The 13,073-nt window shown below is 41.4% G+C and overlaps 2 protein-coding genes across 2 annotated transcripts in view; one reads left to right on the top strand and one right to left on the bottom strand.

Moving 5' to 3' along the window:
• Positions 1-2,698: 2,698 nt before the first annotated feature.
• On the bottom strand, positions 2,699-12,476 carry KIAA1143 (KIAA1143 ortholog). Its single transcript, XM_032181635.1, has 3 exons — positions 12,259-12,476; positions 11,507-11,666; positions 2,699-5,915 (listed from the first exon to the last, which is right to left on the bottom strand). Exons 1-3 carry the CDS (start codon positions 12,364-12,366, stop codon positions 5,704-5,706), a joined length of 480 nt encoding a protein of 159 aa, XP_032037526.1. The 5' UTR covers positions 12,367-12,476; the 3' UTR covers positions 2,699-5,703.
• A 120-nt stretch (positions 12,477-12,596) lies between these two features.
• KIF15 (kinesin family member 15) overlaps positions 12,597-13,073 on the top strand; it is a 35,208-nt gene continuing 34,731 nt past the window's right edge. The window contains exon 1 of the mRNA XM_032182833.1: positions 12,597-12,630. Coding sequence (XP_032038724.1) covers positions 12,612-12,630 — 19 coding nt within the window. The 5' untranslated portion in view covers positions 12,597-12,611. The remainder of the gene's footprint in view (positions 12,631-13,073) is intronic.

Below are 13,073 nucleotides of genomic sequence, written 5' to 3'. Positions count from 1 at the left end.
GGATAGTTGGCGTGTCAGAGGAGAAAAGAGGAGACTGAGGCAGCTGAATTGTTTGTTTCAATTTAACAGGGCAGAATAAAACAGCCTGGGTGCCAGGGCTCTAGTCCCACTGAGACTGCGTGCATCAAGTTTTTATTGCCAAGAGAGCTGTGGTAGCCTTCCCTTGCCTTTCCTTTGTATTAAACCAGAAAATACCTTTCCCTGATTTCACAAGGACGCTTTTTGCATACAACACCAGATTTGCGAAGGACAACTACGAGACACTTGAGGTGTTCCCCTCCTGATTTCTAATCGGGGTGTTCCTGTCCTCAAGATACACAACAAAATGCTGCAACTGTCCAATTGCATGCTGGTGTAAAAGCTCTGCAGATCTTATTATGTCTTTATCAAGTAGTCTCTCTCTCAACACAAAATCCTAAAAAAAAATATTAAAAAAAAAAAGTAGACTTTTTGCTTTTACTAAACTTAGACTTTTTAGAAGTATCTGATTCTTTTTATCTCTACATTCTTTGGCAGAGATTTAAAGGCATCATTTTTGGCACTGAATCTAAGGCAAGGTAAAATAAAAGTCCTACTGTAGAGAAACTATGTTTGGGTGGGCTCCTCACTCTTAAACTTGGCGTACTCCCATAGTAAAACTGCAGACGGCTTTGCCTTGACCAAACAACTTTGTTTTGTTCTAACTGAGATTAAGAGTACCCTTGTTTTCCTGGCGAAGTCTCGTCTGCAGTAGCCCAGTTTTCAAAAGCAAGTGCTTAGTACATTATTAGAATCGCTCTTTTCAGTGTTTTGACCTCGGCATCCACCGTCAGTAGCTGCTAGGTGCTCCTTCGCAGCACTGTCACTTCCCAGCCCTTTCCACCCTCCTGATAATGTTTCCTGGTCTGTCATTCAGTCGAGCTGTCATTTTGAAGGGATGCATTTGCAACCTCTCTATGCTCACACTTCTCTCCCACGTAACCCTGTGAGTTTCATTCTCCTTCGTATGCTGTGTTTTTGCTCAGAGGTATACAAACCATCTGTGCCTCTAATACAATGTTCTTAAATAGCCTCCAGGCAGAGCTCTATGTTTTTTAAGTATTTCTCTTTGCCCTTCAGCCTGCTGTTAACCATTTTCCTCATAGTTTTATAATCTGCCCTTTTAAAGTTCGTTGTTACTACGCTGTCCCTAAGGGAACAACTCTTTCATGATATCAAAACCGAAAGTGTGCCGTGATCACCGTTACCCCGTGGAGGCTTAACAACAATAACTTGAATAACTTCTGCCTGTTTCAAGGTAGCTTCCTCTTGCCCATGGCCCTAACTAAACAGGCATCGCACTGAGGCCTGCCACAGGAGTCAAGGGAAAGGAAAGCTTTGCCATATGGATTGGAATGGCACCAAAGCCGCTTTACATCTCCTGAGAGAGGAAAAACTGCTTTTGCCAGCTGTTGCTTTACCTCCAAGAAAGAAAGAAAGAAAGAAGAGGTGATGATGGGAAAAACACCGTAAAATTCAGTCTCTGTCACCTCCCAGGGGCTGGATCTGAGGGTGTAGAGGTTCTGAAAATGGTTAAGTCTACAGGAGGCTACCGCCACTCCCGTAAAACCCCGTAGGGTTTCTTTCATCTGTGATGGCTGGCCCTGTGACAGCTGCCTCTGGAACGGTCTCGAGGAAGTGGGGCAGAAGGGCAGGCCCACGACACAGAAAGCCTCTTTGCAGGTTAACACCGCATTGCAGGAACGGGACGACACTGAAGAGGCAGCTGATAGACCGGGCTTTCTGCCTGGTAAATAGACAAAGGATTGATTTATGGCATCGTGCCACAGGAAAGGGCTATAGGTTATTAACCAACTTCAATGGACAAACACTTGCTGAGGCTGCACATCATACTTCTTGTGCTGTACCAAAGGTAATGACTCATCTTCAGGCATGCCTGATGTCCTTGAGAGTGCAATTGGCTCTACAGAGCCAAGTGAAGCATTACTTAGTTAATACACTACAGCATAGGGGAAACAATCAGCTGAAACGATGACATTGCTACTTCCTGCTTCATTATAAATCTGCAGCTTCCTAACAGGATTATATACTGGAGCACTGTTAAAAAAAAAAGACATTAAGTCCTGTGATGAAACTTAAAAAATGTGTAATTAGAACAGCTAAATAGAGGTTTCTTGTGCTCAGTGTCTGCAGAACACAGCCTTTGATCCTCCAAATGATAATTCCTGGACACAAAAGCTATCAGACAGACTACTGGCTCATCCCTTCCTATTTAGGCAAATGAAATGAACTCTTGCAGTCCAACACATTTGTCCTCACTTGAGAAAAAAATAAATAACTTTACGAGCCAGGCTAGGGATATAACCAAAGGTTTCAGGAACTCCTGGGTTACCTGCCCATACACGCATTTTCTTTCTCACTCTGCCCCGTACCTTTGTTAAGTCCTTCCTCAATAACTCGGCATTCTTGAGGATCCACCTTGATTGCTATCATTTACAGATCCTATTTCTTTTGAATACAGATTGATTTCCTTCCTTGCTCACAGACATCAGCACCGCTCTGAAATAAGGTGCTTGGAAAGTTGAGATCTAACCTCCGCTATCAGCATCCATTGCTAGCACATTGCTATTATGCTACCACAGTTCACCAGGTTTGCTCCTGCTTACTGTGTAGCTAATAGTGAGAAATAACACCATCAATAAATGTTTTTGAGTCTTAATGAGCTGGAAAATTTCAAAGATTTTATTAATAAAAACTGTACAAAGCTCCTATATTAGTTAACAGGCCACATCGGAACAGGTTTCCTGTACAGGGTAACAAACCTCAGCTACTTTCATTCAGCTCCATGAGAGGGGCAGGGAGAAAGAGGGGAAATACATTCCCCAGTAAAGGAGAGAAGAAGAAAAAAAGCGAGAAAAAGCTAGGAAGTTTGTCCATTCTAGTGGACAGCCCCACATTTCATGTACTTACTCACTTTGGCTTCCCCTTTATTAGAAAGTTCTTGCAATTATTTTTTTCCACGGTCCATTGCTCAAGACAGGTGATTGCTTAAGACAGTTTCACATTTCTTTCCAAAATGAACGAGTAATTGTTCTCTTTAGTAACAGGTTTCATGGGGTGTTGATGGCGTATGTAATTTTCCTGGTGTGTCGCATTAAGAGCGCCGATTTTCACATGACTACTTGACTAAAACACTTTTGTGCATCACTCACACCTCTTAATAAAATATATCCAATTAGTTGTTGTTAGGTGAACTGGGAGTGAAATACAATGAAGACAAAGGTCTCCTGGTCAGAGCACTACAAATCACAGCTGGAATAAAGGAAAGAAAGTGGGTTTCCGTATCCACCTTTCTTTCCCCTGCTGCGCTGCCTGAAGAGCAGCATACCTTTCATTATGCTATTTCCAAGCAAACCCAATTAATATATTTGCATTCCAGACATCTGTCATGAAGTTGCAGGGCAGGGAGCGTGATTAAGCAAAAGCACTGCACCCAGAATGTTGAGGTAACTCTCTTTTTACTGGACTTCAATCTAACAAGACTTTCAGTAGAAATAGTAAATTTTGTTTAAATGCAATTGCTGAGAGGCCTTAAACAAGAACTCACTCTTATTTTGAACGTGCCAAATAGGCTCCCCGTTTGGGAGGCCCTCTCTGATATTAAGGAAAATGTGAACTCCCTCTGATCCATGGCAAGGATTTATCCCTTGACAACCACATCTCCTGAGCTGCCTTGCAGCTAAAGTGACAAACTTTCAGGCCATGCAAGAAAAACGTAAGCAAATGTGGTTTAGTGCTGATGGACAAAACTGAAAAAGTTTAGGTAAGCATTCACTGGTTAACTCATTCTTGCAGATTGGTCTCAGAAAGTCAAAGCATATACTCAGTCATTTAAATGTGACCAAATACTCCTTCAGAATACTTTAACACTACAGTATTCCTCATGGATATAAATAGTTTTTTAAAATGGAATCAAACAAATGTTAGGCATACGAAGAATATGGAAAGATTAATCCCTGGGAACCTTTGTTTGTGTATATCTACATTTTTCTTTATTATATATGCCGAATAGAGACAAATTATGTACCTACAAACGCAAAATGTCCTCATGGGAATCCTCAGGTTGTCATACTGCATCTCTCTGGCAGTTCTAGTATCAGACCAGTGCCACCTTGGTACAGTAATATGTATTTATAGGCCTGGTTTTAATTTTCTGAAAGGACAATATACCTATTCATCTTCAAAATCAGCGACGCTCCCAATTAGTTAGAAATAGTAGGCAGGCTTGCATCTGATCTTATGCTGTAAGAGGATGTGATATTTGGAGACAAGTAGCAGTCAAAATAGGCTTCATTATCAGGTGACTCCAAAAATCCCATTTTATGCATTGAATTTTTCATTTGAACACCTTTGGACCACTTAACAGAAATCATAATTTATTGTTTAATACCAGATTAACAAACTAAAACCAGCTGTTTCACACAGCTACCTCAAATTTGCTCCTCAACGAAGCTTTACAGCCCAAATGATTTCAAATTACCTGTCACACAGCACAAGAACTGGTTTCATTGCCTCGTACCCTGTAATTCTGCAGCAGTCTCAGTCGTGCTTAAGTACTGCAGGAACACGCAATGCTATCAAGTCATTTCAGACTCACTAGTCCCATTTCCACCTCCTTGCTCTCCCCAGTCCCATCAGTTCTCAGTGTTGTTAGAATTTCTGCACACCCCGTTACATAAATAATACAGAAATGGTCAATATCAGTGTACTGTACATGGTCAATTGAAAAAAAAATTAAAACTTTGTATCACAGCTATAGTATTTCTTGGCTTAATCTTCTGCTTACAATTCCTATTGAAATAAAATTGGTAGTTTTTTACAGCTTAAGAATGAAATACATTTTAAAAAATAAACTGAGATCCCAAATAATTACAAAGACATATGTAGCAAACTGGAACAAATGCACTTCCAAAAAAACCCAACCCAACTTTAATACATCAGTGTGATAACCAAAGTGTAGTCTCAAAGGGTTTACACATCGTTCTTTGCATTAACTGATACAATCAGAATTTTTATATCTTGCTAGCACAATCAATCCAAATTAATTTGGTGCTTCTTGAACTGTATTCACTGAAGACGGCATTAGGGCTCTGTAATTTTAGCAAATGCACGCTCACTTACTGCAAGAGAGCTTACAAAAAAGAGCTAATTTGCCAAACCATACATGCGAAATTTAGCGCAAGCTTTTGTTAAGATATGAAGCAAAAGAGGTCAATCTCTGCTCCACAGCAATGAAGTCTCTCTTTTGAATGTTAAGCCAATAATAATTAAAAACAGATCAACATACCTCTCCATTATGGCCATTAAATAGAGAGGAAATACAATTTTATTAATGGAAGACGTTTTAAAATTAATTGATTGAAAATGTTTGTAAACTGGACATGTACACCTGTATTTTGGTACTCATTTGTGATCACAAATAGCTTTGACATACATGTTTAGATGTTCTTTTAAAAATAAAGACATGAGATACTACTCACATAGTTCCATCTGAAGTGGAACATCTGAGCTCAGTTTTGCTCATGCTGGTTTTATACTAAGTTTCTCTAGCTGAACTATAACAAAGCAAGAGAAGATTTGGATACCATGCTCCAATTTCTAAGAAAACCCTCATTCTTACTGAAATACCTGGAAGGATAACTAAAATATAAATACATACAACTCCTAATCATCATTTTCTTCATCATCAAACGAGAGAAGACTGCTGTTTTTAACTTGCTTAGCTGTACTCTGAGAAGTAGTTGCTTCTCTCTCGGTTTTCTTTCCCTCTTTGATCTTCTTACTTGAACTTACATTGAAGTCCAAAAGCTTCTCTGATGAACGTTTGGCTGGTTTCCTGAACATAATTTTTCCATCAGCAGGTTCTGGTTCAACATCTGTGAAAAACAGAATAAAATGAGAACTCATCTTCACATGTTCATACAAACATACAGAACTTCACTATTGACTTTTCTTTTCCCCAGAACCAAGACCAGTGAGACCTCTGAAGGAATAAAACGATCAAGAACATATATGTAAGTTTTGGCACACAATCCAGCCTCATACGCTTACCAAAATGGAGAGGACAACTTTGTACGATCCTCTAAATCCACCTCACTGTTTGTAAAATCTATGACATCAGTGAACTTATTTCAAAACCGTGGTATCTCTTTAAAGAACAAAATGGCAATATACAAGACAAAGCTTTTCTTTTACTCCAATTCGCTATTCCTTGTCAAGAAATAGCAAATTCTGCTTCTCTGCATGTATTAGAGCAAATAATTTTTTTAGAAAGTCTCTCTTGGGATTATCAGGCAGAGGAAGAAAGCCTCTTCACAAGTAAAAGCATCAAAGCAATATTTCTGGAAAAGCAATGTGTAATTTTAAGTCATGAATCAGACGGAAAGGCCCATGCTACAGTAATTTCCAATTTTTAACCAAATACGTGACAGAACATTAAGGAACCATAGGTTTTGTGCAAGGCATTTCTCCTGAAGTACTTGTGTGAAATTCATTTTTCAACAGAAATTTCATAACAATATACGTTTGACAAAAATATGCATTATTTAATTAAAAAACAACAACAACAACAACAACAACAAAAACACACAATAAATACAATAAATACCTTCAGCACAATTTCCTTCCTCAGTGCATAAGCACTATGACAGAAGACTCTCATTTCAGTGCTGCCATACACGGCACTGGTTGAAACACTCTCCAGTGCATGCTCCAAACATCACAACTCTTAGATTTGCTGTTTTGAAGAGCTGTGCAGTACAAATGAAGACATCAACTTTATCAGAGAACTTCACTTAGGATTCCTCAGAATGGTTTGGGTTGGAAGAGACCTTAAAGATCACCATGGGCAGGGACACCTCCCACCAGACCAGGTTGCCCAAAGCCCCATCCAGCCTGGCCTTGAACACCTCCAGGGATGGGGCAGCCACAGCTTCTCGGGGCAGCCTGTGCCAGTGCCTCACTGACCTAATTGTAAATAATTTCCTCTAAATATCTAATCTAAACTTACCCTTTTTTAGTTTAAAACCATTACTCCTTGCCCTATCACTACATTCCCTGACAGAGTCCCTCTCCTGCTTTCTTGTAGCCCTCCTCTGAGTACTGGAAGGAAAGTGAAGTAAAATTTCAATTTCATTCCCAATTCTCCCAAAACCCATGCTGTGAACTGCACTGATATTTCATCTTGTCTAACAGATGCAGAAAGTGATAGGTATCTTTGCAATATGAATTCCAACTCTTAATAAACATAATGCAGAATTAGAACAAAGCTCAGAAACTACCAAAACCGCAAGTGCCTTAGCTCTGCCACCTCAGTGCTACTTGTGGATCATTTTGCATCAAAGGAAAAGACTTTAGCTCTCAGCCTGGTAAAACACTGCCCAGATTTCATTATATGCTCAAGGACAATCCTTTCAGCAGGAAGCCCAGGACAATTTCAGAGAGCTATGATGCGTCAGCAGTGCTTGACAAAGAATCAATCAGGTGACGAAACACAGCAGGTTCAGTCTTACCTAAGCAAATTGCAGGAAGAGGGTGAACAGATTATGCTTTTTAAAAGAATTTGAGGTAGCAGCTCAAGAAATCTGTGTTGACTTCCTTTCCATTTGGTAAAACACTTCACCTTATCCATTCTCATTTTACCAGGCTGTCACACATCAGGTTTCTTTTCTGTTTATATTGATGACCTCCAGAAACAGAAATGTGTTTAGCAATGCAAAGAAGACACTGAAGAAGCAATCTCAGCGTTGGCAGTTTTTTAGAACAGAGCCCTGATAAAAGACTCCACGGAAAAGGAGTATCAGCGTTACAAATTACAGAAAGCAGGACTTCTGATAAACACACTGAAACACCTGAAGTGAAAGACAACCAATGTAAAACCACTAGAGAAGAAATAATAAAATCCATTTATCTTAAGAAAAGGGACAAAAAATCACTAGTAGTTCAGCTTGTGACTGTTTTTAGTCATTGATGTTTTTACACGTATCACAAACCTTTACACTGGCTGGCTATGAAGGGCATATTCAGACACTGAGCTGAAAACGCACTTCACCAGTGACATCAATTTAAGAAGCCACAAATTCAGAAAACTTTTTCCTCTCAGTTACAATTTATACCTTACAAGGACAGTATAATTGAGTATCTGAAAAAGAAGCACTACTCTTCATTTTTTATTTAGTAGTCGTTTGCATGGTTAGCAGCACAACTTTTCAGCAGTCAGTTCTGTCTGCAGGAGTTAATTAGGCCGCAAGAGGAAACAAATGGCACTAAATTAGCAGGAAGGACAGGAGGAGCTGCACAAACAGTACTTGAAGATACATGTCTACTCAGTGACAAAGGTTGGAAAAATTTTATGGTAAACTAGTAAATTTCTTAGTGGTTTCTGAGATTAGGAGTTCAGGTCAGCAGTTTCAGACGCTCTAGTGCTTTCTGGCTACCCATCTGTACACACGCCTTTGGAAACATTTACTCCAGGAATTCCACACACACTGGTATCACGAGGATAAAAAGACCAATCTTCCTCAGATATGTGGTCTCATACATTTAATGAGGACGTGCTGAAATAAAACCATCTTTGGGAATGTTTTTGTTACTTAAACGCTGTAAGATTAACTCTGATTTAGATTCCTGCTGCTCACAGAGTGAAGGACAGCATGAACCCTAAATGTGATAGAACAGCTGTGTAAGCTAAGGAAAGAGCTCTGATACCCAAGGCAGCAAGGGCTGTATTCTTGCCTCTCCTCTCCTTTTTCCTCCCCCAGCCCCACCATATAGAATGCAAAATAATAGTACAAGAGTTGGAATGAGTAAGGACACCTCCCACCAAATTTGCTCACCTGCAGGGTGCCCCAGAGGCCACACAAACTAGAAAAGCTGCAGAAAAATCAATTCTGGAGAATATAATGAATGCTGGGAGAAAGCGTCTTGCAGTAATTACCATCTTTTCTTTTGTGCAAACTTAATTTCTCATAAGACCATTTTTATTTATCTCTGAACTGACAGTACCCATTTATAAAATACTGTATAAAAGTATTAAACAAAATGACTGTTGTTAAACAGATGACTTAGAGGCCAAAAAGCGTCTAAGTTAGTCCTCAATGGATAAAAAATTTCAATATGGAATGACTTTATGAGGTTTTTTTCTCATATAGTAAAGGTTAACCAAAAAAGTTCTTTATGACTATACTTGCAAAAGCCAATAAATTCTGTTCTGCCTCAGGAGGCAGCTAAGTGCAGCTAGGACATAAATCAACTTTTTTTTTTTTTCCAAATTAATGCAAAAGTGTCACTCATCTGTTAAAGAAAACACAAGTCACAGGAATTGCTGGTGCCTGAGATAAAAAAAAGTAAACCCGTGTCAAACTGGCTATAGAACAAAATGAAGCAGAAAGTATATAAATGAGAAACGAAAAATCATAGAATAATAACCCAAGTCTGAATCCTAGAAAAACATCTCAAAGCCTGAATACCAGGACCTCCAAATGAAGACAACCCCTACAGAGATGTAAAAGAGGACAAGGCAGAACCTCAAAACAGAAAACCTGCAATTTTCTTGAAAGATTAACAATTTCTATTCACAGCAGATGGTCAGCAAGCAATACATTACTTACTACACACCAAAGTGCTTTGGCATTGATGTCAACATGGTGGAAGGAAAGATTATTAGTTCTGAAATTTGCCTCCCTTCTACCCTTTCAGTCTTCACATAATTTCACTGATAATCTAATTTGGGACTATATATTATGGTCAAGAACCTGTTTAATAATTGAACTTCAACACTTTCAACACTTGAGATAAAATAAATGAGAAATTTAATCAAATCATGCAACAAGTGTTCACTATACTTCCCATTCTTACAAGTGACAAGTACCCAAAAGAAAAGAAACTAAAACATTATTCTAAATTCCCTTTGTTAAACTGGAAGCAACCATTTGCCTAAATGCCTGCCTCTGGCTAGAAATCAGAAAGTAAACCTCTAGATTTAAATCTCTAGATTGACAGGGCAAAGATGGACAAAGGCTCAAAGAAGCCTTCAGCAAGCTGTAGCTGTCACCTGCAGCTTCAGTGAACATTTCACATCAGTCCTCTATACAGGAAAGGGGCACACATAAACACATTTACCCTGTGAATTCCCATAAGCCCAAAAAGGAAAAGCAGGCCAAGACTTCACATGAACAGCAAAGGCAGAGGAGCAAACAGCAACACAATAACGTGAAGTAGAGGGCAGCACTACTCAGAGCATGTCAACAGCCCTGCTCCACTATTGCAGATTTTTTTCCCCCAAATGCATGTTGTTACTCAGCAAGTGAAGGTTTAATAAGCAGAGATCCTAGTGCCCTACAGGGACTCAATGCTTCTATCCTCCCTGCATACATTTTTGTCTTAGGAATGTCTTTTCCACCAGAGAAGAAGTTCAGTCACTCTAATCAAGCACACTTCCATTTTCACACTGTGTATTCAGCTGAGTAGATGGGCTGCTTTTGGACTTTTTTCACATCATGGACTGCACCTCAATGGATTCTCATGGACGACTGCTTCTTTTCGCCTGGCCTTACAAAATCATTTTTCCTCCTATACTGTGATCGTTCAAAAATCAAGTTGCTTACGTGAAAAAGAAACCAATGCTCGGAACGAATGCCATTTCTTTCCAATAGTTGAAATTTCTAGCAACGCTAGCAGGGTGATCCCACTTTTGAAAAGAAATCATGCAACAGCTATACAAATTGCAACACCAATTGCACTTCAATAGAAGAATTAGCAGGAGTTTTTCCACTTGATTAAGAATGTAGACCTATAAACAAAAATCTGTTTTCAAAAAAGACTGAACAATACAATGAATCATCCATTTTCCATCAAGAGATGCATGCTTAGTTTTTAGCTGAAATGCTGCACTTCACTCATCTTCTCGCTATTCTTAGGGTATGTTTTCCATGCCCTCTACCTACCAGCCGTGCAAGTCACAACGCATGCTGGGGATGACTTCCAGCAAGTAATAATGTGGATCAGTCAGGTAACTGAACAGGTAATTGAGCTTACAAACCAGCTATTCTCTCCAGTAAAGCACTACCCCGAGTTTCCTCCTTCTACGCAAACATTATTTCACAAACTCATAAGATTACCCGTAAGACATCCACCCCACTGTCAAACAAGGTTAATCAACTGATTAATGAGTTCAGAAGTTATCACAGAAGATGTCAAAAAGACTGCACAGCAGGCTAACCCCATGCCCCCTTGCCACCCCAAAAAAGTAAGGTGGTATTTAGAGGTAGGATGATGCACCACGAAGAAGAACGTAACTCCAACAGTATAAAAAGCAAGACAACTTGGATATTACTTCAGTTACTTCTCTTACTTCGGATTAGGAATCAAAGGTAGTATTAAATGTTAGAAAATGGGCAAATATCATCAACCTCCCTTTTATGGTTCCCTCTGGTTATACAAAGCAGGAAACTAACAGCTTGACATTCACCTGGTTCGCCCGACTTTAAGGCCTCTTTGATCTGCTTTTTAATTTTCATTGCTTCCTCCGCTGTCAAGTCCCCCTTTTTCAGCGTTACCACTTGCGGCTGCTCATCCTCCTTGTCGCTGCCGTTCTCCGAATCGCTGTCGGCCAGCGGGAGCTGCTCTCTCTGCAGAGAAAGGAAACAGAAGGGACTCCGATCAGCGAGTGCAGCGGCGGGACAGCACTCTTAGGCCTCAGTTTTGCAGCAATGGTAGCGTAAATCGGCCCAGCTGGCAGCACCAGGCTCTCTGATATGCTTTGAATGACACAAAACCAGTGTCAGTCACATCCTCCAGCAAAAGCCTACATTACTGCAGCCCACCTTAGGCACTGCCAGCACAGCAAGCAGAGCCAGACTGTGTTTTATTTTTAAAGATTTGCTTGTACTCGGAGTCACTGTAGCAGGGTACGCTGCTAGCAGTTCAGACAGCGCTCCAATTCATGGAGTCCCCTACGAAAACAACCAAAAAAACACAGTATGTGCTTTTTTAACTACAGACCAACACAGTTTGATCTCGGAAGGTAACAAATACATTGCTTTTGTCCTTCATCTTTACTGCGCAACACCTGCCACGCAAGATTAAGGTAACATTAAATTCATGGGTCCGACCTGAACCTGCTGTGCTCTACTGAAACTCGCATAAAGATAAAAGCTCGGTGTTTTGGAGGCTCTGCTCCCAGCCCGGCTGAGGCGAGCAGCGCTGCCCCGGGGCCGTTACCTTGGTGTCCACCGTGGGCGCGTCCCGATGCCCGACCCGCCGCTTGAAGCGGCTGAGGAAGGCGGGCTCGGCCGGCCGCACGTAGGAGACCTCCGGCCTCCGGCTCATGGCGGCCGCCTCCCCCACCCCTCCTTTTTCTTCTTCTTCTTCTTCCTCTTCTTCCTCCTCCTCCTCCTCTCCCCCCGTCACATGCCGGGGGAGCGGAGGCCCGGCTGGCAGTAGCGGGAGGCGGGGAGGGGCACAAAATGGCCGCCCCCTGCTCGGCTTCGCGGCGGGGGCGGGCTGGCCGCCCTTAGCGCCAAATTCAAACGCGCCGCCATTTTGCGGAGCGGGCGGCGGGGCGGGCGCGGATCATGGCTCCCGGCACCAGAGGTGAGGGCTGAGAGGGGCTGAGGGGGGCTGGGGGCACCACAAAGGGACCGGGGAGGGAGCCCGGCTGCTGTAAGCAGCCTGCCCGGGTGCCCAAGGGCAGCAGCGCAGCAGCCCCGCGTTTGGCTGATCGTCTAAAAGTCGAGAGCAGGCTTTTAATTAGCACGCAGCTATCTATCGGTCTAATTTCAGGTTTAAAACGCACCGGTTTCCTTTGGCTAGCTCGCCTGCATGCTTAGTTATTCGTTCTTCAAGCGTATTAGGATTAAGCACGTCTCTTAAATGTTATTCCGTGAGCTAAAGCTGATCGGTTTGCATAGCGGCAGCAGGATGTGTAACTTGTGTGGATCATAACGAGGATGCTGCCTTTGCGTCTCTTCACTAGTCCACTTTAAAGCAACCCTCCTACGATAAAACCTGTGTACTTTTAGGAACCTTACAAGGCC

The sequence above is a fragment of the Aythya fuligula genome, chromosome 2 (genome assembly GCF_009819795.1).
Source record: "Aythya fuligula isolate bAytFul2 chromosome 2, bAytFul2.pri, whole genome shotgun sequence".
NCBI classification, from domain to species: Eukaryota; Metazoa; Chordata; class Aves; order Anseriformes; family Anatidae; genus Aythya; species Aythya fuligula.
This window is presented reverse-complemented; position numbering and strand designations above follow the sequence as displayed.